Source organism: Suncus etruscus, chromosome 5 (genome assembly GCF_024139225.1).
Source record: "Suncus etruscus isolate mSunEtr1 chromosome 5, mSunEtr1.pri.cur, whole genome shotgun sequence".
Lineage (NCBI taxonomy): Eukaryota > Metazoa > Chordata > Mammalia > Eulipotyphla > Soricidae > Suncus > Suncus etruscus.
In genome coordinates, this window is record NC_064852.1 from 94,705,900 (window position 1) to 94,732,922 (window position 27,023).

The 27,023-nt window shown below is 42.0% G+C and overlaps 2 protein-coding genes across 4 annotated transcripts in view; one reads left to right on the plus strand and one right to left on the minus strand.

Moving 5' to 3' along the window:
- HAT1 (histone acetyltransferase 1) overlaps positions 1 to 26,764 on the minus strand; it is a 52,504-nt gene extending 25,740 nt beyond the window's left edge. Inside the window, exons 1-4 of the mRNA XM_049773453.1 lie at positions 26,706 to 26,764; positions 22,762 to 22,866; positions 11,275 to 11,350; positions 4,867 to 4,987 (exon numbers count right to left, since the gene is read on the minus strand). Coding sequence (XP_049629410.1) covers positions 4,867 to 4,987; positions 11,275 to 11,350; positions 22,762 to 22,866; positions 26,706 to 26,712 — 309 coding nt within the window. The 5' untranslated portion in view covers positions 26,713 to 26,764. The remainder of the gene's footprint in view (positions 1 to 4,866; positions 4,988 to 11,274; positions 11,351 to 22,761; positions 22,867 to 26,705) is intronic.
- The window catches only part of SLC25A12 (solute carrier family 25 member 12), a 225,189-nt gene that overhangs the window by 57,177 nt on the left and 140,989 nt on the right, over positions 1 to 27,023 (plus strand). The window lies entirely within an intron of this gene.

The window sequence follows — 27,023 nt, forward strand, 5'->3', positions numbered from 1 at the left end:
CTGGATCTTCACTCAGAAATCGCTCCTGGCAGGCTCGGGGGACCATATGGAATGCCGGGATTCGAACCACCGTCTTTCTGCTTGAAAAGCAAATGCCTTACTTTCATGCTATCTCTCCAGCCCCTTACATACTTAATTTTCCAAGGCACAACTGTTTATGGAAATTTTTCTCTTCTATTATTATACTGTTGTCATAAAAAAAAAGTCATGGATTTTTTTTTTTTTTGTAGCCTTACACTTTACTATATTCATCTGTTTTTTTCTAGGAGCTGTAGAGTTTTGGGGGCTAATATGTCATCTGCGAATATAACTTGAATATAACTGGATGCCCTAAATCTCTCTTTCTTGCCTAACATCAGGTATGGCCCCCTCAAAAAATAAAAAAATAAAACAAGTGAAGAATGAGCCTTGGCCCTCTAAGTAATCTCCTAGGCCTAATTTTCATTAGGTTTTAAGTCCTGAAATTACTATATCTCACCTTCTAGGCCTGAAGTTCCTCCCTCAAAGTCATCCTTTGTTTCTTTTTTTCCTTTCTTTTCCTTTTTTAATCACACCTGAGGCAGTGAATAGGGTTTACTGTGGACTCTGTGTTTAGAGATCACTCCTGGTGGTGCTTAGGAGATATGTGGTTCAGGGCCTGAACCATGGTCAGTCACATGCAAAAGTAAGAGTCTCAAGCCCTGTTCATTTTTCTGAAAGATAGCACTGAGTATTATGAGCAAAGTGCTTACCTACAGCATTTTGAAAGTTCAGCCTTCATCCTTCCCTCATCCTGTTGGTCCAAATGGGCAGTTTCTGCTGAGATAACATTCTCAAAACTTATGTGGGTCACATGTTATGCTAAGAGCTATGAGGGCTCATGTCATTAGAAATCATCTCTACATGTGTAATCTTCCCTTAATGCTAGTCTGTCTCCATATAATTTTTTAATTGGCTTAGTCCCAGAGCCTCACATATGTAAGGCAAGTGCTCTATGGTTGAGCCACACTCCCAGCTCTTTTTTTCCATTTGCTTTTAGTTTTTGGGCCACACCTAGAGGTCTTTAGGAGTTACTCCTGGTTCTGCACTCAGGAATCACTACTAGCAGTCTGGGGACCACAATGGATTCTGGGATTGAACCCTTTTTTTTTTTTTTTTGGGGGGGGATTGAACCCTTTTACATGGTGGACCATGTAAAAGGCAAGTACCCTATCGACCATACTATCTCGCGAGAGACCCTCCCAGTTCTTTTATTCAGTTCAAGTTATTGTCATAAGTACTAAGAGAAGGATCCCAAACTTACTTCACTTGGTACTAACACCAAGAGTAGGGGTACAATCAGTATCAACCACATTATATAAGACTTTCATAAGCATAATGCCTATTTTTTTGTCTGCAATAATAAAACATTATCTAGCTTAGTGATCTTTCAGCCTTTTTACACTAAATGCAATGGCAGTTGAAAACTGACTATTGAGCCAGATAGTGTATGAGTTAAGCCACTTTTGCCTTGAATGCATCTGATCCCAGTTTAATCTCTGGTATCACATGGCCCTCTGAACAAGTTAGAATACAACTCCCAGCATCATTGGTGTTGTCCCTGCAGCAAAGGCTAGAGCCCTCTGGGTCAAGAAATACTGGGAGGGGCCTCTAGAGTGCTACTTGGAAAGACCCTTACTTTTTTTTTCTTTCTTTCTTTCTTTCTTTCCTTTCTTTTCTTTTCTTTCTTTCTTTTCCTTCTTCCTTCCTTCCTTCCTTTTTCTTTCTTTCTTTCTTTCTCTCTCCTCTCTCTCTTTCTTTCTTTCTCTCTCCTCTCTCTCTTTCTTTCTTTCTCTCTCTCCTCTCTCTCTTTCTTTCCTTCCTTCCTTTCTTTCTCTTCCTTCTTCCTTCCTTCCTTCCTTCCTTCCTTTTTCTTTCTTTCTCTCTCTCTCCCCTCTCTCTCTTTCTTTCTTTCTCTCTCTCTCTTCTCTTTCTTTCCTTTCTTTCTTTCTTTCTTTCTCTTTCTCTTTCCTTCTTTCCTTCCTCTCTCTCTCTCTCTCTCTCTCTCTCTCTCTCACACACACACACACACACACACACACACACACTCTCTTTCTCTCTCTCTCTCTAATCTGGGCACACTATTGTCTTTCTCCAAGCATGCTTTTCTGATAACAAGTGTCCTAATTTTGGTGTCCTCTGTAATAAGGATAGCTAAGACTCTCTCATGTCATCAAGACCTGGACTTTTTGTTTTTGCAGTTTTTCCCTCAATTCATTTCTTTCCTCTCAAACTTTAGTTTAAGCAGTAAGAAATTTGGGCAAACCTGTATTTTCTTAAACTCCCTCCCTTCCTCCCCCCCACTCCCTCCCCTTCCTCTTCCTCAGAATTTCTAAATAAAACCTGTTTTATATTATTATTTACTTATTCAAAATAAATTTAAATTATTTATTAATTTTGTTATTAATTATAAATTAAATTTAAATATAGATAAATTCTAATTTTATTTATAAGTATTTAGCTTCAATTATGTGTAAATTATTATAGCTAAAATAGGAAAAAGTTCATTGTCTATAATTTCTCCTTTTCACATAAATGCTAACACAATTAGGTTATGCTTTCTAGTTCTTTGCAACAAGGATCTTTCCTTCTGCTTCAAATAACATGTCCCACTTTTATTCTAAGCCCTCCCCACTAGGTTTTGTAACATTTATATGTCCACTTATATGGCTAATCATGGCTTTTTGTGTCTCCATAGGTGATATAGGCTTCTCTCTCATACTTCTAGCCTTATTCTGTGTCCTCACCAGCATGTTTTTAATGTCACTTCTACTTAAATTCTGTGCTTTTCTTTTTCTATCAAGTGTCTCAAAATTCTTGGTATCCATTATACATTTCCAAATTTTTAGTTATATGGTATAGCAGCACCCCACTTATTGATACAAAAATCATGATTCATTTTCTGTGACTGCTGTAACTAATTACCACAAAGCCAGAGGTCACAGAAATTTACACTTTCATAATCTAGAAACAGTCTAAAATCACTAACATTTAGTTGAAATCAAGATATTAACTGTATTATGTTCCCTACAGTCTCTATAAGAGATTTTGTTGCCACAATTTCTAGTGGCTACTTGACCTGAATCCTTTGTCAGTTGCTTTTGTTTTAGGGCCACATGTTAAGACTACTTGGGGTTCAAGCTCTACACTCAAAAACTACTCCTGGAGGGGCCGGAGCAGTGGCACAAGCAGTAAGGCATCTGCCTTGCCCACACTAGCCTAGGACTGACTGATCCTCAGCCATCCTATATGGTCCCCCAAGCCAGGAGCGATTTCTGAGCATAAAGCGAGGAGTAACCCCTGAGCGTCACCGGGTGTGGCCCAAAAACAAAAAAAAACAAACAAATAAAATATAAAAAGAAAGGGGGGGGGGCCAGAGAGATAGCATGGAGGTAAGGCGTTTGCTTGCATGCAGAAAATTGGTTGTTTGAATCCCAGCATCCCATATGATCCCAAGCCTGCTAGGAGCTATTCTGAGCATAAAGCCAGGAGTAACCCCTGAGTGCTTCCAGGTGTGACCCTTCCCCCCCACCAAAAAAAAAACACACACACACACACACATACACAAAAAAAACTACTCCTGGAGATATACAGGAGACCGTATGGAATGCTGAGGTTTGAACCTGGGTGGGCTGTGTGCAAGGCAAGGCTTTACTTGTACTATCACTCAGCCCCTGAATCCTTTGTTTTGTTGCTACTATCTTATAGGAGTACACTATTCAGGCCACCACAATACATACTCTCCAGAGTCTCCTTACTTCCACTCCCTTTCAGTGAATTTGTTTCAAATAGTTTGATAATGCAATGAGCCTAGTTATCCATGCTTAGAAACAATATTAGAAAAGTTGTGGGGTTAAAAATGTAACAAAATATATCTAACTTAGCAAATCTAACATGAAGTATTAAAATACTTAGCTTCTGAAAAAAATAACTCAAGACCAAAACAAAATAAAAATTGGGATGTGGTTTAATGATAGAACATATGCCATGTGTATGTAAGAATCTGGGTTTGAGGGCCCGGAGAGATAGCACAGCGGCGTTTGCCTTGCAAGCAGCCGATCCAGGACCAAAGGTGGTTGGTTCGAATCCCGGTGTCCCATATGGTCCCCCGTGCCTGCCAGGAGCTATTTCTGAGCAGACAGCCAGGAGTAACCCTTGAGCACCGCCGGTGTGACCCAAAAACCAAAAAAAAAAAAAAAAAAAAAAAAAAAAGAATCTGGGTTTGATCCCTGGAACCACAGCTACTACATTCAAATGAAATCCTCAAGCAGTGCCAGGTATGATTATAATATAAACATCATAAAAATAACAACACATCAAAACAAAAATCAAATAACAAAAAAGTTGGTTTTAAAAAAAGTAAAAAGAATGGGGGGACAATTATAGTACTATGAGTAAAATGCTTGCCTTGGACATGGCCAACCCAGGTTCAATATCCAGCACCACCCGTGATTTCTGAGTGTAGAGCCAGGAGTAACCCCTGAACAAAATTAGATGTGGCCCAAAAACAAATATAAAAATTCTCAGCAGAGATGTAGTAGAGGTCAAGGCGTTTGCCTGGCATGAAGTTAATTTTGATCAAATCCCCAGTACAACATATGGTCTTCTGAGCACCACCAGAAGTGATCCCTAAGCCAGGAGAAAGCCCTGACCACAACTGGGTGTAGCCAAACAATCCCCACAGTAAGAAAAAACAAAAAAGACCGATTATAAAAATTAAGTCTTTGTGGGGAAGACTGACTTACAAAAAAGACAACTCCATAATAAAAGACAATATATGGTTTTAAAGCTACTATAAAATACATTCGCTACTCTCTCAAAAACTTTTTTTTACATTTTAAAACTTACCTCTACACAGTCAAAGTTTTCATCAACTTTAGATGCATATTCAACACGGAACAATGTTGACAGGCTGCCAGCAATATAGTATAACAGGATCTTCAGACCCTTATAACCAAAAGCAGTTTCACTGTGGGGGGAAAAATAACAGTAATCTAAAGACCCAAAATGAATCTTTGTAAAGTCATTACAAAGTATTAGTCACATATATAATTAACTTGAGATTCAAGATTTAAAACTATCCTTATTTTAAAATTTTAAATACATATACTTTTAATAAACATTTATGAAAACTGTATTATTTCATTTTCCTTTATAAAATAAGGAAAATAATACCTCAGGGTGTTTTAGTTGTACTAAATGAGCAAGTTAATATAGGAAAAGGATTTAATACACTAACTCATTGCACTCAATAAATATCAGACAATTTACTACCACTGCTACTATTACTACTCTAAGGTATTTCAAATCAAACAAGGTAAGCAACTAGTCGCCTTCAGTCAGTCTTCTTTTCTCCCTTGCTTCCTATATCAACATCCAGAGCTGCTGAAAGTAATGATAGCACCTCTACAATAATAATCCTCTATGGGGCCCGGAGAAATAGCACAGCAGCGTTTGCCTTGCAAGCAGCCGATCCAGGACCAAAGGTGGTTGGTTCGAATCCCGGTGTCCCATATGGTCCCCCGTGCCTGCCAGGAGCTATTTCTGAGCAGACAGCCAGGAGTAACCCCTGAGCAAAGCCGGGTGTGGCCCAAAAACAAAATCCTCTATGAAATCAGATTGAAACTGCTGCTAGATTTCTTTTTGGAGGCGTGAGGAATGGGGGAACAACCAAGTGGCACTCAGGAGGCCTGAGGATTATACTGTCAATTCTCAGCCAGCCAGGCCAGGCCAGGGATTCAATACAAGGCTTTCAGGATGCAATGCTATCGCATCTTATGGAGCCAGGAACACACAGACCAACTTAGCAGTGCTGGGGACTTGGGGTGACACTCACTAGTGATCAGGTATCATTTTTATTGTTGGGGGCACATCCTGGCTCTACTCTTAGAAATCACTCCTGGCAGGTTCAGGGGACCAGGATGCTGGGGATCAAACCGGGTCCATCCTGGGCTGGCTGCATGCAAGGCAAACACCCTTCCAAATGTGTTACTGCTCCAGCCCTCAGGTATCTTTATAGCTAGTTATACCTGGAAATGCTCAGGGGACTACATAGTGCTCAGACTCAAACCCAGGCCAGACATATGCTAGGTCCCAGTCCCTACTGCTATATTTCTTAACCTACTATCTGTGTATACCATGCTAGTCCTTGTCAGTTTAAAAGATATAAAAAAAAAAGTGAATTCTAAAAGATCCAGAAGGAAGAATCTATGAAGATATAGATTAGTGGTTGCAAGGGAGAGGGTTTATTGGGAAATCTAATTATGGGTATTTAAGAGGAAATGATGGAAATGCAAATTGACTTGCAAAGTATTATTTAAAACTAGAGAACAACAAATAAAGCACTTGCCATGTGCATGGCTGAACTGGGCTAACCTGGGGTTAAGTTCTCCTTCATACTGCTGTTATGGTCCCCAAAGCCCTACCAGGAATCATGATCCCTCAGTGCTAAGCCAGGAGTAAGGCCTGAGAATTGCCAGATGTGGCCCCAAAAGTATTCGGGCTGTGGTGATATTTGTGATGTCCATCACCATAGAGCCTGAGTAGCAATGCATCCTTGGGCTCTAGCACTAAATCACCAACATGACTGACCAATATTTTCAGAAGTGGTCCATCGATCTCCTAAGCACATGTGGAGGACATTTCTCCTGCCCAAATAACATATAAACACACATTTAAAAAAATAAATACAGTGGCCAGAGAGAAAGCACAACAGTAAGGCATTTGCCTTGCACACAGCTGACCCAAAATGGACGGGGGTCCCATATGGTCCCCTGAGCTTCCCAGGAGTGATTTCTGAGTGTAGAGCCAGGAGTAATCCCTGATAGAAGCTGAGTGTACAACCCTCCCCCCAAAATACAATACTGAATGACAACTATGCCCAAACACCCTTTCCTACAGCAACTACTAACTAGAATTTTGTGGGTAAAGTACTCACTATAAACCTAGTGAAGAGTCCAAGATGAATCTGGGACATTTTATTCTACCAGAAAGTACTGTCTTATAGTTGATAATATTTGTATCAAAAGAAAAGGCTACATTAATTTAGAATTTAATCACTTTGAAAAAAAAAGTGGGACCGGTGAGGTGGCGCTAGAGATAAGGTGTCTGCCTTGCAAGCACTAGCCAAGGAAGGACCGCAGTTCGGTCCCCCGGTGTCCCATATGGTCCCCCCAACCAAGGGCAATTTCTGAGTGCTTAGCCAGGAATAACCCCTGAGCATCAAACGGGTGTGGTTCAAAAAAACAATAATAAATAAATAAATAAATAGTAAGGAGCCGGAGACAACACAGCAGTAGAGCATTTGCCTTGCACGTGGCTGACCCTGAACGGACCTCAGGTTCAATTCCCAGTGTCCCATATGGTCGGTCCCCCAAGCCAGGAGCGATTTCTGAGCATGTAGCCAGGTGTGGCCCAAAAACAAAAAACAAAAAAAAAAAAGAAAAGAAAAAGAAAAAGTAATATTTTTGCAGGTAGGAAGATCTCCTAAGCAGTGCTCAGGTAAGTCTAAGAGGCACTATTACTTGGTCAACTAGGCTGGCTGGTTAATGTTAGGGCCTCAGGAAGCAGTACTGCTCTGGTACTACTAGGGCTGCAGCCAGTGGTGCTCAGTGGGTAATATGATACTGGGAATCAAACTTGGGGTTCTGACCTCTCTAGATTATAACCCCAGATTAATTATTATGTTATATAAATTTGTATATATATTATATGTAGTATTATATAATTATAAACCTAAGGAGCTAAAAAAGAATCCTTGACTATTCTGATATAAAGTCATGTATAAAAGAAAAAGAATGGAAGCTCTTGCTTATAGTAAAAGCCAACTAATGCATATGAAAGTAATGAAAAGGGGCCAGAGAGATAGCATGGAGGTAGGGTGTTTGCCTTGCATGCAGAAGGATAGTGGTTCAAATCCTGGCATCCCATACGGTCCCCGAGCCTGCCAGAAACCCGAGCGTGGCTGGGTCCCCCCACAAAAAAAGTAATGAACAGAAAATCACTATTTATTAATGATAGTAATATGCTGATTCTGACCAAAAAAAAAAAAAAAAAAAAAAAACCAAACACTTATTAAAAACTACTGGGTGAAGGACTAGAGAGATAGTACAGTAGATAGGGCTTCCCTGAGAATATGAGAAGATCATATTGAACTCCAGTATCCTATATGGTCCGCTAAGCACCACCAGGAATAATTCCTGAGTGCAGAGATAGAAATAACTTAGCATTGCTGAGTATGGCACAAAATCAAACATAAAAGACTCCTACATAAAGGTTTCATGGGAAACAGGATAGTTGAACTCAAGATATTTTCAAGTTACATATAAATTATAAAGGGTAAAAATGTGAACCCTGGGGCTGGAGAGATAGCATGGCGGTAAGGCATTTGCCTTGCATGCAGAAGGTTTGTGGTTCATCCCATATGGTCCCCTGAGCCTGCCAGGAGCGATTTCTGAGCATAGAGCCAGGAGTAACCCCTGAGCACTGTCGGGTGTGACCCAAAAAAAAAAAAAAAACCCAACAAAAAACAAAACTAAAGATACAGGGAATAGGGGCCAGGCGGTGGCGCTGGAGGTAAGGTGCCTGCCTTACCTGCGCTAGCCTAGGAGACGGACCGCGGTTCGATCCCCCGGCGTCCCATATGGTCCCCCAAGCCAGGAGCGACTTCTGAGCGCATAGCCAGGAGTAACCCCTGAGCGTTACCGGGTGTGGCCCAAAAACCAAAAAAAAAAAAAAGATACAGGGAATAAAAGAATAGAATTAAATAGCCTACGACATTTCTGTTATATTTTTCTTTTCTGTTTGTTTTTTTGGACCACAATATGATACTCAGAGGTTACTCCGGCAGGGTTGGGGAATAATATGAGATGCTGAGGATCAATCTTGGGTTGGCCGCAAGCAAGGCGAATGCTCTACCCACTGTATTATCAATCCAACTCTCTATAAATTTTTTATTTTAATTTGTCACAGAATAACAACTGGAGCTTTAAAACTTTAGGGCATATATTGTACTACAGTACAGAATATGTGTAGGAAAAAAAAGTAGTAATGAGTATAGGTTCTACGGTCTGACTGCCTAAATCTGAACTTTAGTCACCCAAACATCCTACAGCAATTACTTGGCTTTACCACTGTATTAAGTTGCAAATGCTAATAGCATTCTTAAGACCACTTTGAGAATTAAGTAAGAATTAAATGCATCTGTAGAACTAGCTGGTATTAGAAGATGGAGTTCCACAATCAGTGCTGGCAGGGACATAGGGAAAAAGAAACTCTCATTCACTGATAGTGAGAATGCCGTCTAGTCCAGCCTTTATGGAAAACAATATGGAGATTCCTCAAAAAACTGGAAATGGAGCTCCCATATGATCCAGCTATCTTACTCCTAGGGATTTACCCTAGGAACACAAAAACACAATACAAAATGCCTTCTGTACACCTATTCAGAATAGCCAGAATCTAAAAACAACCCAGATTTCTGAAACATAGGAGTAGCTAAAGAAACTGTGGTATATAATACAATGGAATACTATGCAGCTGTCAGGAAAAAATGAAATTATAAAATTTTTTCTATACATGAATGGACATAGAAACTATTATGCTGGGCCCGAAGAGATAGCACAGCAGCATTTGCCTTGCAAGCAGCCGATCCAGCACCAAAGGTGGTTGGTTCGAATCCCAGTGTCCCATATGGTCCCCCGTGCCTGCCAGGAGCTATTTCTGAGCAGATAGCCAGGAGTAACCCCTGAGCACTGCTGGGTGTGGCCCAAAAGCCAAAAAAAAAAAAAAAGAAAAAAGAAACCATTATGCTGCTTGGTCCTAGAGACATAGCACAGCAGTGTTTGCCTTGCAAGCAGCCGATCCAGAACCTAAGGTGGTTGGTTCGAATCCCGGTGTCCCATATCGTCCCCCGTGCCTGCCAGGAGCTATTTCTGAGCAGACAGCCAGGAGTAACCCCTGAGTACTGCCAGGTGTGACCCAAAAAACAAAAAACAAAAAAAAAAAAAAAAGAAACTATTATGCTGAGTGAAATGAGTCAGAGGAAGATAGACATAGAATAGTCTCACTCATCCGTGGAATTTAAGAAAAATAAAATACAGTATGGTAATAATAGCCAGAGATAATAGAGATGAAGGCCAGATGATAGGAAGGGCCCATGATATGAAGCTTACCACAAAGATTGGTGAGTGTGGATAGAGAAATAACTACACCAACAATTATCATGACAATGGTAGTGAATGAGAAAAGTAGAATGCCTGTCTCAAAGATAGGCAGGGGGTGGGGGAGAAGGAAGATGGGTGGTGAGAAGGTTGCACTGGTGAAGGGGGATGTACTTTTTTATGACTGAAACCCAAGTACAAACATGTTTGTAACTATGGTGCTTAAAAAGAAATATTTTTTTAAAAAAATAGTTTAAATTGTAAAAAAAAAAAAAAAAAACAGAAGATGATGTTCTGGGGGCCGGAGCAATAGCACAGCGGTAAGCGTTTGCCTTGCACGTGGCCAACACAGGATGGACCCCAGTTTGAATCCTGGCATCCCATATTGTCCCCGGAGCCTGCCAGGGGCGACTTTTGAGCAGAGCCAGAAGTAACTCCTGAGCACCTCCAGGTGTGACCCAAAAAACAGAAAACAAACAAATAAGAAAAAGATGAAGTTCTATTACAAAGGCCCTGCTAGGGCCCGGAGAGATAGCACAGCGGCGTTTGCCTTGCAAGCAGCCGATCCAGGACCAAAGGTGGTTGGTTCAAATCCTGGCGTCCCACATGATCCCCCATGCCTGCCAGGAGCTATTTCTGAGCAGACAGCCAGGAGTAACCCCTGAGCACCGCTGGGTGTGGCCCAAAAACAAAGGCCCTGCTAATGTATTTGTAATACATTACATGAGAAGTAATACAAAAATATATTATGATTACTAAATTTTTTTAAATACCTTTATTTAAGCACCATAATTACAAACATGATTGTATGATTTCTAAATCTTTTTGTTTGTTTTGTTTTATTTTTTGAGTCACACCCAGCAGCGCTCAGGGGCTAGCTACTCCTGGTTCTATGCTCAGAATTCCCCTCTCCGCCCCGCAGGCTCAGGCGACCATATGGGATGCCGGGATTCGAATCACTGTCTTCTGCATGCAAGGCAAACGCCCTACCACTGTGCTATCACTCTGGCCCCAAGATTTCTAAATCTTAGAGGAAAAAAAATTTTGGAAGTGGGATAACATACTAATTTGGCAAATATATTACTATATTACTTACTCATCCCCGAAGAGTTGATGGGTATATTCAGGAAAGAAAGTTCTTATGTCATTCTCAAGATCTTCAGGAAAACGAACTGTTTAAAAGAATGAAAAATACAGAAATGAGCTATTAAAGTTAACTGGTATTTGTATTTGAAAAAATTCATTATAACTAGGATACAGACATTTTTCTTATTTAAAATGTCATATTTCCATTATATGATTTATAACAGATTCTCATGAGACAAATGAACAAAGAAAACTTAAGACTATCACTGTGAGCACTTTAGCATCAAAACCCATTCTAAGATTAGTAAAGCAGGTATGAGAGGCATTTATATGCTGTACAAAATTCAAATAGAACAAGATTAATAAATAAAATGACAAAATCTAGTGTCAGGGAAACAAAACATGTTACAGAAAACATCCTATAAAGAAAAACTTCATGTAATAAAGCTCCAGTTGTTTCTAGCTTCAAAAGAAAAGAGTTAGTAATACTCTAATGACATCCTGATAATATGCCTGTTGGATTTTATAATAGAAGAAAATTATTTTCCTCTATATTTCTTCTACATTTTTAAAAACACTACTTAAGTGCATTCTATATATATATATGGTTTTTTGTTTTTTGTTTTTTTTTTTTGGTTTTTGTGCCACACCCGGCGGTGCTCGGGGGTTACTCCTGGCTGTCTGCTCAGAAATAGCTCCTGGCAGGCACGGGGGACCATATGGGACACCGGGATTCAAACCAACCACCTTTGGTCCTGGATTGGCTGCTTGCAAGGCAAACGCCGCTGTGTTATCTCTCCGGGCCCATCATTCTAAAAATATTTTAACAGTTTGTTTATCCACTAGCAGCTAAACTATTTCATTTTGGGTTTTTAAGCCTCATTTAAGTCATGCTCAGGGGTTGCTGGCTCTACACTCAGGAATTACTTCTGGTGGTGCAAGGACTTTATGGGATGTTTGGAATTAAACCCAGGATTAACGTTCAATGCAAAACTCTCTCCCCACTGTACTATCTCTCCAACCCTGCCACTTAAAGTTTCTTGGAATACTCCGTCTCATTTCTACCATTCTGAGATGGATATAGATACTTTTTTTTTTTTTTTTTTTTTTTTTTGTGGTTTTTGGGTCACACCCGGCAGTGCTCAGGGGTTATTCCTGGCTCCAGGCTCAGAAATTGCTCCTGGCAGGCACGGGAGGACCATATATGGGACGCCGGGATTCGAACCGATGACCTCCTGCATGAGAGGCAAACGCCTTACCTCCATGCTATCTCTCCGGCCCCGGATATAGATACTCTTACTGACACTTTTAGAGCATTTTCTCAATATAACTTATTTGAATGTGGTCGTGGGTGGAAGGAGTCTCCTAATCAATATTAAGGTCTTATAATTCTTGGCCCTGCTGTTTGGGTCCTGCAGTGCTGGAAAACACCGAGCATCTGCAAGCCACACATGTCTGTTGTGCTCTCTCTGGCTGCAATAGAGCTGATCTTACAAAGCAAAACTTAACCCTCCAGAGCAATTGTACAGTAGGTAAGGCACTTGTCTTGTATGTGGCGGACTCAAGTTAGATCCCAGCATTCTACATGGTCACTAGAGCACTGCCAGAAGTGATTACTGACACTCCTGGGTACAGAGCCAAGAGTATATTTGGAGAGGGCCCAAAAAAACAAAACAAAACAAACAAACAAACAAACAAACAAAAACAATTTAACGTTCAAAAAAGCTCCCTAATAATGCAAGAATGAAAAATTGGGGGCCGGAGAGATAGCATGGAGGTAAGGCATTTGCCTTTCATGCAGGTCATCGGTTCAAATCCCGGTGCCCCATATGGTCCCCCGTGCCTGCCAGGAGCAATTTCTGAGCCTGGAGCCAGGAACAACCCCTGAGCACTGCCGGGTGTGACCCAAAAACCACAAAAAAAAAAAAAAAAAAAAAGAATGAAAAATTGGAAATAAAAACTATTTCAGAAAGTCCTTATAGAATGGCAAGTCATTTGGGGCCAGAGAGATGGCACAGTGATAGGACATTTGCCTTGCATGCAGCAGACCCAGGAAGGATGGTAGTTCGAATCCCAGCATCCCACTGAGTCTGCCAGGAGCAATTTCTGAGTGCAGAGCCAGGAGTAACCCAAGCGCCACCGGATGTGACCACACCCCCTCCCCCCCAAAAAGACTGGCACAGTCATTTATAGAGCTCAAAAGCATCATCCAGCAGAATACTCATTTACAGAAAAAAAAAATGTGGATCTCATCACTAGAGATCTGGCAACTGCCATTTCAGCTACTCAATTATGGGACAGGCCAGTGTTATTTGTCACCTTTGTTTTGTTTTGTTTTGGGGCCATACCCTGTGATGCTCAGGGGTTACTCCTGGCTATGCACTCAGAAATTGCTCCTGGCTTGGGGGATCATATGGGATTCCGGGGATCGAACCGAGGTCTGTCCTGGGTCAGCTGCATGCAAGGCAAATGCCCTATCGCTGTGCTACCACTCCAGCCCACATGTCACCTGTTTTAATGCAATGAAACATACAGCATCACTTGTATTTTCTTACCAAAAATGTTTATCCTAGAGCTAATCTGGCACTATTCCTTACAATTTACAAGAAATATAGAGGGTAAAAGAACAAATGAAATATTAACAAAAAAAGTTGGACAAACTATGAATGTATTTGGCTAATAATTCTACATAGTAACCTTACTGTTCTAAATAAATCAATGACCCGAGGGGGGGAATTTTCATTTGGAGAGGAACAACTATATTACAGGAGATTAATGAAACATTACAACCGAACACAGTGCATTAGCCTTGTCAGGTTCTATTAAAGTAATTTTTCATTTTTGTTTTGGGGTACACTCAGCAATGCTCAGGGGTAATTACTCCTGAATGTGCACTCTGGAATGCTGGGGATCGAACCCAGATCAGCTGTGTGCAAGGCAAACATCCTACTATGCTATTGCTCCAGTTCCTCTATTAAAGTAATTTGGGGTGGGAAGAGCCATCTCTCAAGTGGTGCTAAGGAACCCAGGTGTCCTGAGTTCTCAGTCAATTAGGCCAGGGATTTAGTGAGAGGACCAGGGGATGAGGTGTTAACTGAAGTCAAAGCTGCTGATAACCTGGGCCACCCCAGGCTACACCTGAAACTGCTCTAGGAATTATATTGTGCTGGGGATAAAACTGGAATCAGCTCCATGTACTGAAGCACATTACTTTCCTGTTTCTCTCACAGAAATGATTATTTCTCTCATACCCAAAAGATTTGGAGTTTTGTTTTTTGGGTCATACCTGGCAATGCTTACAGCTTATTCCTGACTTTATGCTCAGAGATCGCTCCTGGTAATGCTAAGGAGAGGTGCCAAGCAACAAACCGAGGCTAACCACATGCAAAACAAAGCACCCTACCTACTGTACTATCTCTAAGGCCTTGATAAGTTTTTTTTGTTTGTTTTGTTAGTTGGTTTTTGGGTCACACCTGTCAATATTCAGGGGTTACTCCTAGCTCTGCGCTCAGAAATTGCCCTGGCAGGCTCTGGGGACCACATGGGATGCAGGAATTGAACCACTGTCAGTTCTGGGTCTGCTGCGTGCAAGACCCTTGACTAGAGGTTTTTAAGAGTTAAAAACATTAAGCCTATACTGAAGGAAGCAATAATGCTACAAGTAAAAAGAATGCATGTTAATTATAGATAATGGATCATTATTAATATCTTATTCTAAATTCAACAAAGCTCTCAATACATAAATGAGTACTAGTTACTATGGAAGAAATGAGACCAGGTCACAATGTCTGTTCTGGGAATCATTTAATATACGATCTCCTGTGTCTGCTTCTTTTACTTAATACATTCTCAAGATTCACTCATGTGGCAGTCAGTATCTACCAGTACTGCATTCAACTGTGGCTAAAAACATTCTACTACATGATATCCCATATATCAGTGATGGCTAACCTTTTTGAGCCCGAGTGCCCAAACTGCCGCACAAAACCAAAGAATTTCCTTTAAAGTGCCAGCACATCAATTAAACCTTAATAACAAGATTTTAATATCTAAAAACTTCTTATAAATTTTGTAAATGTAATTAATTGCAGACCTTCCCGCGTACCAGCTGCAAGGCCTTCACGTGCCACTGCTAGCACGCGTGCGGTAGGTTCACCATCGCGGCCGTATATTCTTTATCTATATATCATTAAGTAGATATTATGGAAGCTAGAGAGATATTACAGCAAGTAGCTTGTTTTGTAAACAACCAAGGTAGGTAGGTTCAATACCAGTACCCCACCAGGAGTGATTCCTGAGTACAGAGCCAGAAGTACACCCTCAGCACTGCCAATAAACAAACAAAAAAACAAAACAAAACAAAGATATTATGAATCATGCTCTTATAAACATTTGTATATAAACTTTTGTGAACAATGTCGTATACCAATATTAGAGATACTCTTTTAAGGACAGCACATACAATAATGTTATTAACAAAAAGTAGGCAGTGAATATTCACATATGAACATTTACTACGTGTTAAACAACTTGCTAAAGATTCACAAAAATTGGGGCCAGAGAGAGAGCATGGATGTAAGGCATTTGCCTTGCATGCAGAAGGATGGTGGTTTGAATCCCGGCATCCCATATGGTCCCCCGAGTCTGCCAGCAGTGATTTCTGAGCATAGAGCCAGGAGTAACGCCTGAGCGCTGCCGGGTCATCCAAAAACAAAAAAAAAAAAGATTTTACAAAAATTACTGTAGTTGAGGGATGGCCAGTTAAGGTTAGAGAATGAGACTAATATTACTGTAGTTAACTCACATATAAGCTCTAGGAGGTAGGAATCATTGTTCTCTTCATTTTACAGGTTAATAATTTCACAAATAAGGCTAATATAATCTGTTCATGGTCATCAAGATGGTAACTAAGTTCTGGGTTTAAGCTTAAGGCTGAATTAATAGAACATATATACATGTATATAACACCATGTGGAAAGGATGAATTTTTCTAGATAAACATTTGGTAATTTTAAGTATCTACAATGCTTTTATGTTAGTGGAGAATAATTATTGCAACTTAAGTGTGTCATGTAAGAGTGATCTCATTGGGGATCAGTCACTTATGAAGCAAGTGCCTTAATCACTAGTATATTTTCTGTAACTACCTTCAAACTATCAACCAAATCCTCCCAAACCCAAAAGTTTCGCTTTAAAGTGTTTATTTGGATTGGGGGCCACACCCAGAAATGCTCAGTGACTCTGTGCCATGTCTAAAGGAGGGCACTATGCTCAAAAGGTCTTAGCTGCCTGTTCCCATAAGGGAGGACACCAGGCTTGAGAGACCTGAGCTGCCTGTACCCACAAGGAAGGGCATTAGGCATAAAGAGATCTCCGCTGCCCATCCATGAGGCTTTCAGGAAATGAGGAAACTGACAGGGGATGTGGCATAAATATTATTTGAGACTTCACTTCACTAACATCCTAAGGACCTTTCTTTGAGCCTCTCTTAAAGACCACTCAGATTTCTGAAAACCCACCCTGTCAAGAACAGTTGTGTATGCTCAAACCATTCTTTATTTTTATTTTATTATTATTTTTTTTTTTGGTTTTTCGGCCACACCCGGTGACGCTCAGGGGTTACTCCTGGCTATGTGCTCAGAAGTCGCTCCTGGCTTGGGGGACCATATGGGACACCGGGGGATCGAACCGCGGTCCTGTCCAAGGCTAGCGCAGGTAAGGCAGGCACCTTACCTCTTGCGCCACCGCCCGGCCCCAAACCATTCTTTATTAATCTTAAAAAATTATTAACCTCAAACTAGCTTTGCTGTTAATTTAAGTGCAGTCATATAAAAAGTTAATATTTCAGGCCTCAGCTCAGAATGCATGAGTTGAAGTGGGCCAGGGCAGTGGAGGGCGCCAGTCTCCGGGAGCTGACCTTGCTGGAGGGGCACCGAGGCTTGGGGCTGTGCTGTGCCATGGGTCAGTAAAGATAAACATGCAGTTTATTCTGCACATTTTGTCTAGGTACAGTGTGGGAACTAACAATTATATCTGCAATGATGATGCCTTGCCAAGAAATTTACTATAAATGTTCTGGTCTAACCCAGAGGAGAGACAAGAATAAAGTGACAAGATGCAACCTCACTTCTGTGCATTTTAATCTGATCCCGCTGCTGACTTCTTGGACCTACCTTCCAACATGTATCCCGAGAATTCCCTTAGTGTCTGGACCAAGCAGGCCATGACAGCTATGCCCAGCTCTGTGCACAGATGCTGCTTCTGACAGTGCTCCGGGGGATCATCTACAGTGCCAGGGATGGATCCAAGGCAGGTCACCTACAACTTAATCCCTACTCTGTCAGGCCTTCCTGCCACTTTTGTAAATAGTATCCAGTCTTATGAATACCTCTTCTCAGCTCATTCTCCATGAAGTCCCAACTCTTACAATTCTTCAGTCTCAGAAAAGGAACTTATGATTCATTGAACACTCTCCCTTCCCTTCTTTTTGTTTTTGTCCCCCCAACTGTGCTGGGGACTACTCTTTGGATCAGTGCTCAGAATTTCTCTCAATGCTGCAGCTCAGAGGACCAGACTGATGTTAGGAGACCATGTAGTATCAGGCACTAAACCTGAGGCCCTTAATGCAAAACACTCACTCCAGCCTATTGTGCTATCTTCTCCAACCCCTCCTATTCTTTTATATTAACTTTCCACTGTGAAAGTACATGGCTAATATTATCACTCCTTCATAAACATCTGCAAATGCTTTACTCCAACTTTTGTTATATTAATTCACTAAAACCCCAAATCCAGGGGCCGAAGAGATAGCATGGAGGTAAGGCGTTTGCCTTGCATGCAAAAGGACAGTGGTTTGAATCCCGGCATCCTATGTGGTCCCCATGTGCTTTCCAGGAGCAATTTCTGAGCGTAGAGCCAGGAGTAACCCCTGATCACCACTGGGTGTGACCCAAAAAAACAAAAAAAAAACAAACAAAAACCAAGTCCAGCTATAACTATATGCTTACTTTTTGCTGTACCCTTACCTCCAAATATAGGTGACCTGATTATATTCATAACATACTAACTTGTGAAGTGGTCCTCAGAGTTACCTGGTTCTCTGGCCATAGTTTTCAATCCATTCAACCCTTTGCAGGACAAGACTATTTCCTCAAGTATCCCAAATCATCCTCTCTAATCATATTTTATCTTGAAGACCTTGCCTCTTCCACTTAGGAAACAATCTGCAGATCACCCCACAAACATGCCTACTTGCCCCAATTAGCACCAATATCAAAATGTACATAAGCATTAAGAGACTGCAAGTCCCACGAAGGTATGAATGCAAGTACCATAAATGTGTGGCCTCCAACAAGCACCACAATCAAGTATCTGAACATAATAACGAAGTATGTGCAACTCCCTATTATCAAAACAAGAAGGGAATAAAAGGGTAATATGAAAAAATACTCTTAGGGCCCGGAGAGATAGCACAGCGGCGTTTGCCTTGCAAGCAGCCAATCCAGGACCAAAGGTGGTTGGTTCGAATCCCGGTGTCCCATATCGTCCCCCGTGCCTGCCAGGAGCTATTTCTGAGCAGACAGCCAGGAGTAACCCCTGAGCACCGCCGGGTGTGGCCCAAAAACCAAAAAAAAAAAAAAATACTCTTAGAGAAAACTCAAGATTCTCTTGTAAGTTCTACTGAATATTTAAATTAGGAATAATGCAAATTTTATTTTAAAAAATATCTTTAAAAGGCTAAAGAGATAGTATTTTGGTTATAGGGCTTTCTTTGCATGCGGTCAATAGGGTTCAATTCCCAGTACACATACGGTTTTCCAAACCAGCCAGTATGAGTTCTGAGCACAGAACCAGTAATAATAAGCCATGAGCAGCACCGTTTGTGGCTCCAAAACAAAAGTTCTTTAAAAATAAGGCCAGAGCTAGATAGTACAGCAAGTAGGGCGTTTGTTTTTTGTTTTGTTTTGTTTTTGTTTTGCACACCAGACCGTGCTCAGGGGCTACTCCTGGCACTGAGCTCAGAAATTGCCCCTGGCAAGCTCGGGGAGGGGGGGGGAAGCATATGGGATGTCAAGATTCAAACCGTCATCCGCCCTGTGTTGGTTGCATGCAAGGCAAACGCTATCACTCCGGCCAGGGCGGTTTCTTTACATGTGGCCAATCACCAGAATCCCAAATGGTCTCCTGAGCCTGCCAAATGTAACCTGAGCACCACTGGGTGTGGCCCAAAACCGAAAATATTCCTTGAAAGATGGATATGATACAATTTCCAATTCATTTTAGGAAATCAGAAAAACTCTGATAATAAAATCAAACCAAAATATGTAAAAATCATTCTGTGAAGAAAAGCGCAATAATGTTTGGCAAAATACTGCAGTACAGGAAAATGTACTGGCATGTAAAATTGATTAAATAACCCTCAAGCCTTATATACATTAGAATTAACAAAAAACATGATCATCTCAAGGATTGAGAAGAAAGATCAATCAAAATGCAGCTCTTCCCCTAAATAGCTATAGCAATCCTGGAGAAAAAAATGGAAGGCATCACTTTCTCCAACTTCAAAATGTGCTATCTCTCTCTGGCCCCACACATATAAGACTTTTAATGTGATTTCTGGCACCATAAAAAATAAGAACTAAACTAAAACAAGAAGCACTACACATCAACAGTATGCCAAGATTATTTTGAAATGTCATCAAATTCTCACAAGGATATGAAAATCAAAATTGCCATAGTATAGCAAGTAGTGCACTTTCCTTGCATACAGCTCACTGGGTCAATCCCAGCATCCCATATAGTCTGCTGAACACTGCCAGGACTGATCTCTGAGCAGAGGCAGCAGTAAATTGAGCACTGCTGGATGTGGTTCAAAAGAGCAGAATAAACAAGAATACAGTAAAACACTGCTTTCGCAACTATAAAGTACTCTGAATTCAGTATGCAAAAAATCTCACAAAGATAAGTATACAAATAACTACCTGATGGATTAGCAACACCATGTCTAGGAATTTATGCAAAAACAGAAGGATATCCACAAAAGAAGTGTACAAGAACTTAGCAAAATTATAACAACTGAAAGAAGAAATAATCCAAGTATAGAAATAAACATAGTAGGGAAATAAATAATGCCCCAAAACAATAGAAACAAGGGTCTTTTGTAGAAAGCCATCTATAGTGTGGGAAGAAGGAACAGGACAGGTATGGGACCATGACAACAGTGATAGAGGGAAGTGGGTGCTGAAAGAAGTTAAAAGTGATAAGCATGATACCCTCTCAGTAACAATATTACAAACCACAGTGCCTAAAAGGAAAAGAGAAAAAGAAAAGTGTCTGCCATAGTGGGAGCAGGAAGGAAATTGGGGATATTGAGAGAAGGAAATGGATACTAGCAACTTGGACACTGAACACTGCTTAATCACTGTATGACTGAAACTCAATCATGAGTAACTTCGTAAATTATGGTGATTTTTTTTAAAGTACTTGCTAAATAAAATTAAATAATTAAAAAGAAATAATCCAAGGGGCTGACCCAGATTCAATCCCTGGCACCCTAAATGATCCTCGTAAGTGGCCAAGAGTAAGTCCTGAGCACTGCCAGATATGGTCCCAAAAGAAATAAAAAGATGCTAACGTGGGCCAGAGATATAGCATATCTATATAGTAGGGCGTTTGCCCTGCATGCAGAAGGATGGTGGTTCGAGTCCCAGCATCCCATACAGTCCCCCGAGTCTGCCAGGAGTAACCAAATTTCTGCCAGGATTTCTGAGCACGGAGCCAGGAGTAAGCCCTGAGCACTGCCAGGCGTGACCCAAAAACCAAAAAAAAAAAAAAAAAAGATGCTAACTTGAATTAAAATGGGTTCCCACTGGACAACTCAGGGATAATTTTAGCCCCAAATAGAGAATAAACAGGGAGTGAAATAGAAAATAAGTAAAAGATTGAAAGTTTGATGAAAAATTGGTAGGATTCACTAAGACCTCTGATATTCATCAGAAGTACATATAAACCTGGGGCCGGAGAGATAGCATGGAGGTAAGGCGTTTGCCTGTCATGCAGAAGGTCATTAGATCGAATCCCAGCATCCCATATGGTCCTCCGAGCCTGCCAGGAGCGACTTCTGAGCATGGAGCCAGGAGTAACCCCTGAGCGCTGCCGGCTGTGACCCAAAAACAAAAAAAACAAACAAACAAACACACACACATACACAAAAAGAAGTACATATAACCTGACAAAAGCCATAAACATCAGACAAACTCAACTTGAGAAATATCTTACAAATTAAATTTTTGGGTGTTTTCTGATTTGGTTTTTTGTTTTTTGTTTTTTAGTTTTTGGGCCACACCCAGCAGTTGCCAGGGGTTACTCCTGGCTTTGTGCTTAGAAATCGCTCCTGGCAGGCAAGGGGGACCATATGGAATGCTGGGATTCAAACTACCATTGGTCCTGTGTCCACTGCTTGCAAGGCAAACACTCTACCGCTGTGCTATCTCTCTGGCCCCAGAAAACAAGTTTTTAAAATAAAAATTAAAAAAGGGGGGGGGGGGGCCTGAGAGATAGCACAGCGATAGGGTGTTTACCTTGCACGAGGCAACCCAGGACAGACCTGAGTTTGATTCCTGGCATCCCATATGATCCCCAGAGCCTGCCAGGAGTAATTTCTGAGCACAGAACTAGGAGAAATCCCTGAGCTAAATAGAATTAAATAATTAAAAAAAATAATCCAAGTGGCTGACCCATATTCAATTCCTGGCACCCTAAATGATCCTCGTAAGTGGCCAAGAGTAAGCCCTGAGCACTGCTGGGTATGATCCAAACTCCACCCCCCCCAAAAAATCTGAGTCAGTCCCATGTAAGGGAAATGCCATACTTTCCATACTTTTCCTACCTACCAACATTTCCATTTATTTGTTACTTTTCTACATTGTACCCTATATATATAAACTTTGTTATTTCTCAAAAGATCTCTACCTACTCAATGACATAAAAACAATAAAATCTGGGCTGGAACGATGGCGCAGGGCGGCGCAGGGCATAAGGCATCTGCCCTGTGCACGCTAGCCTAGGACGGACCGCAGCTCAATTCCCTGGCATTTCATATGGTCCCCAAGCCGGGGTGATTTCTGAGCACATAGCCAGTAGTAACCCGAGAATCACCGGGTGTGGCCCAAAAACCAAAAAAGAAGACAATAAAATCTGAAATGTGTCTTATAAATGCAGGCAATAAATAATTATTTTATATAAAATTAAAGTTTAAATTTAGAGAGATTATAATTATACAGTGTATATACAGTATCACTTAGTAATGGCATACAGGGCCCAGAGTAATAGTATAGAATGTAGGGAGTTTGCCTGGCACATGACCACTTGGCTTCGATTCCCAGCATCTAATACAGTCCTGGGAGTCCACCTGGAATAACCTTTGAACACTGCCAGGCGTGGCCAAAACACAAAAAATGAAAAGTAAAAAGTAAAAAAATAAAAATCATATACATACCTAATTTTAGTTCAATTGCTGTATTGGTATTACATTTGTACTCTGCCAGTTTTTTCTCCACTGCACTCTTATATTCAACCAAAAATTTCTCCATAGCACCAAATCCTGTAACAAAGTATTTTAAAATTAGTTGTAAGTGGTTCAAATAGTCAAACCTACAAACAGGGTCATTAGAGTGAAAATAATGGAAGACTTAAAACATGCTAGTTGATCATAAAAGTACAGGTTTCAAAACCAAAGATAGTCCAGGATTTAAGGTGCTTGCCTTGCACAAGGCAGTCATGGTTCTACCTCTGGCACTGCATCTGATCCCCTGAATATTGCCAGGCATGATCTCTGAATGCAAACCTAGGAATAAGCCCTAAGCATTGCCAAATATGGCTCCAAAACAATAACATATACTTATATGTTACTGTATACTGGTACTGATATGACTATCTCTTTATAAAATACAAAGCCTTTTTCTTTTTAAATAATAACTTTATTTAAGCCCCATGATTATAAACATGATCGTAGTTGGTTTCAGTCATAAAAAGAACACCCCCCTTCACCAGTGCAACATTACCACCACCAAAGCCCCCATCTCCCTCCTCCCCCAACCCCAAAACCTTTATTTTTGATAAGAGACTTATGACTAGGCTTACCTTACTATTAAGTAAGTAAATCTGAAAATTAACATCAGATACTACCAATGTTTCCATTTAGTTCTAATATAAAATGCATGTTTTGGCTTAAAATTAATAGTCACTTTGGGGTTTTGTTAGGGCCACAGCTGGTAGTGCTCAGAGCTTACTCCTGGCTCTATCCTCAAAGACCAAACACTATATATGGTGCTGGGATCAACCCAGGTCTGCTGTGTGCAAGACCAGAAAGGGCCATACCAGCATCCTATAAATCCGGCCAAACCAAGTAGCCTTTTTACTGGGGAGGAGGGGTGCCAAACCTGGCAGCGCTCAGGGGTTATTCCTGGCTCTTTGCTCAGAAGTTGCTCCTGGCAGGCTCAAGGTACTACATAGGATGCCGGGATTCGAACCACCGTCCTTCTGCATGCAAGGCAAACGCCTTACCTCCATGCTATCTCTCTGGCCCCCCCAGGTAGCCTTTTTAAAAGAAATATGTAAAGGATACCACTTCTCCACTAAGAAACAATTTGCCATATCTAGTGATCAATATAATAGCATTTATTTCCAGTACTTGAACATTTCTACCCAGAGTATATGTAGACATATAGACATAAAAACTCACCACTGCGGGGACCCAGAGATGGCTCAGTGGCAAAAATGTGTCTTAGGGCCGGGCGGTGGCGCTGGAGGTAAGGTGCCTGCCTTACCTGCGCTAGCCTAGGAGACGGACCGCGGTTCGATCCCCCGGCGTCCCATATGGTCCCCCAAGCCAGGAGCGACTTCTGAGCGCATAGCCAGGAGTAACCCCTGAGCGTTACCGGGTGTGGCCCAAAAACCAAAAAAAAAAAAAAAAAAAAAAAAAAATGTGTCTTAAATCTGAGCCATATATGAGAAAATACTCATATATGCCAAGCATTGTTCCCAAACTTCTGCTGGAATCTCCAGTGCACAACACTGCATTAGCATACAACCTTTAATGTGGACTGCAACAAAAGATGGGTATGCAGTGACTAAGGCGCTTGCCTTGCACATGTGAACCTGGATTTGATACCTGGCATCATATATGGTCCCTCAAGCCCCATTGTGAGTGATTCCTGAGCACAGAGCCAGGAATACCTGAGCAAGCCAGGTATGGTCCAACACTGCCTTTTCTGCCCCCTTCAAAAATGTGAGCACAGGGGCCAGGGAAATAGCATGGAGGTAGGGCGTTTGCCTTGCATGCAGAAGGTCGGTGGTTCGAATCCCGGTATCCCATATGATCCCCTGAGCCTGCCAGGAGTGACTTCTGAGCGCATAGCCAAGAGTGACCCCTGAGTACTGCCAGTATAACCCAAATCCCCCACCCCAAAAAAAGTGAGCACAGTGACTATGTGGGAGCTTCAGTAATCTCAGATTGAGAACCACAAGTAAACAGTGTGACCCAATATTTGTTTGGAATGGTAGCATCAAGATCACAAGTGTATTAACAAAACCATAAACATTTATGTGTACATCAAAATAATAAATGTATTAATATGGGGCCGGAGAAATAGCATGGAGGTAAGGCATTTGCCTTGCATGCAGAAGGACTGTGGTTTGAATCCCGGCATCCCATATGGTCCCCCGAACCTGACAGGAGCGATTTCTGAGCACAGAGCCAGGAGTAATCTCTGAGTGCTGCCGGGTGTGACCCAAATACCAAAAAAAAAAAAAAAAAGTATTAATACTATTATAAAGAAGTGACCAAAACTATAATTCTCCCCCTAGTTTTTGGGTCACATCCAGTGACATTTAGGCCAAGTCCCCCGGGTGTAAGGTAAGACCCTTACCCGCTATCACTCTGAACCCTAAACTTAATTTTTTAAAAGAATGTAATCTCCACAAGGATATATGCAAAAAACTCTTGCAGATGTGCACTCTCCCATCATGACAAACAACAAAGTAGGAAAATGTTCCTTCCAAACCCCACCACTGATGATTAATAGATTATCTCAGAAAGAATAAACAGAAACTAGTAACCATGGTCATCTCTAGAATAAGAAAGAAGTTAGGGACATGAGTAGAGATGGGACATTGTCACAGCACTGATTTGTTTACCATATGGGCACAAAACCATAAAATGTAAGTTACTAAAATGTCCAAATGTTTTTACCACAATGGCAAAGTTTACCAAGGGAAATATTCAAAGGTGACAATATTCCAATAAACAGAAGTGTCAGTAAAAATGTAGTGGGGCCACAGGCAGAAATAAAAGGAGATACAAATCCATAATATATGCTATAAATTTCAGGAGGTTAAAAACACAAAGAAGAAAAACAACTGAGACCATAGAGACAGATTGGTACGGAGTTGAGAATTCTTGGATTCAAATACAGACTTCACCATATACTTGAGCACATTATTTGGCATCTCAGATCTTAATTTATAAAGTTGAAATAATAAAATCCACCTTGACAACTGGATGTGTCACCTTATGAAATCATTAGGGGCCGGAGAGCTAGCGTGGAGGTAAGGCGTTTGTTTGCCTTGCATGCACTCAGAAGGTCGGTGTTTTGAATCCGGGCATCCATAAGGTCCCCCGAACCTGCCAGGAGCTATTTCTGAGTACAGAGCCAGGAGGAGGCCCTGAGGGCTGCCGGTTGTGACCCAAAACCCAAATCCAAAAAAAAAAAAAGAGGGCAGAATAGGATGCGCAAGGAAATTAAGAGAAGACATGAAATGAAGAAATGAAACTTCTGCGAGAAGTTGCGATGAATGCAAGTAAAATGAATGCAAGTCGAACCTCTTTTCCACCGGAACCCTACGGGATTCCAGGGCAGGGCTGGGTTGGGATGGGTTGGGATGGGATGGGATGGGATGGGATGGGATGGGGAGGCATCAAGAGTTAAGACTCCAGCGGGGCGCTAGCTCCGAAGTGGACCGTGGAGGGAGGTGGAGGGAGCCTGGTGGGAGGAGGAGCGGAGCCTGCAAACCAGCCGGCGGGAACGGGACCTGCGGTGGGCCGCTGAGCCGGCAGTGAGCAGTCGTCCCGCGTCCGAACGAGCCCAAGCAGCCAGCGCCGCCGTAGGCTCCGTCAACCCGCCGTGCGTCCGTCCGTCCGTCCCCGGCCCTCGGAGGCGCGGGAAAGCGAGCGGCGGGGGCGGGGCTCAAACGGCGACGGGCGGCGGGTGCCGGAGGGAAGAGGTCCGCGCTTCCCAGCAGGGAGGCAGGAGGCAGGCCGCCGCCGTCAGGAAGCCGCGTCGGAGCTCCAAAGTGCTGAGCGAACGCTGTCACCGCCGTCCGGCCGTTCTGCAGCCGACCCGCCCGCCCCCGCCCGTCGGGAAACTTTTCCCGGGAACTTACCCGCCATTTCCGAGCTGCGAGCAAACACTCGCGGCTGGAGGAAGGACGAATCAACCCGCGCCTTCTCCGGCCGGAAGTGAGCGCGCGGCGCGACGCGCTTCCGGCCCCGCCCTCGGCAGGTCAGCGGCCAATCAGAGGAGCGGTTTTGAGGCGCGGCGCCGGCGGAAGCGGCCTAGGGGGCGGGGCGGGGCGGGGCGGACTCACTCCAGGAACGCTCTGAGTGCTGCTTCGGTTTCTGCCAATGCTGGCTGGTTGACGTCTCTTGCAGGCCTGCTCTGTGGAGGAGGCCCCCAAAGCTTTTTTTTTTTTTCTGTGGAG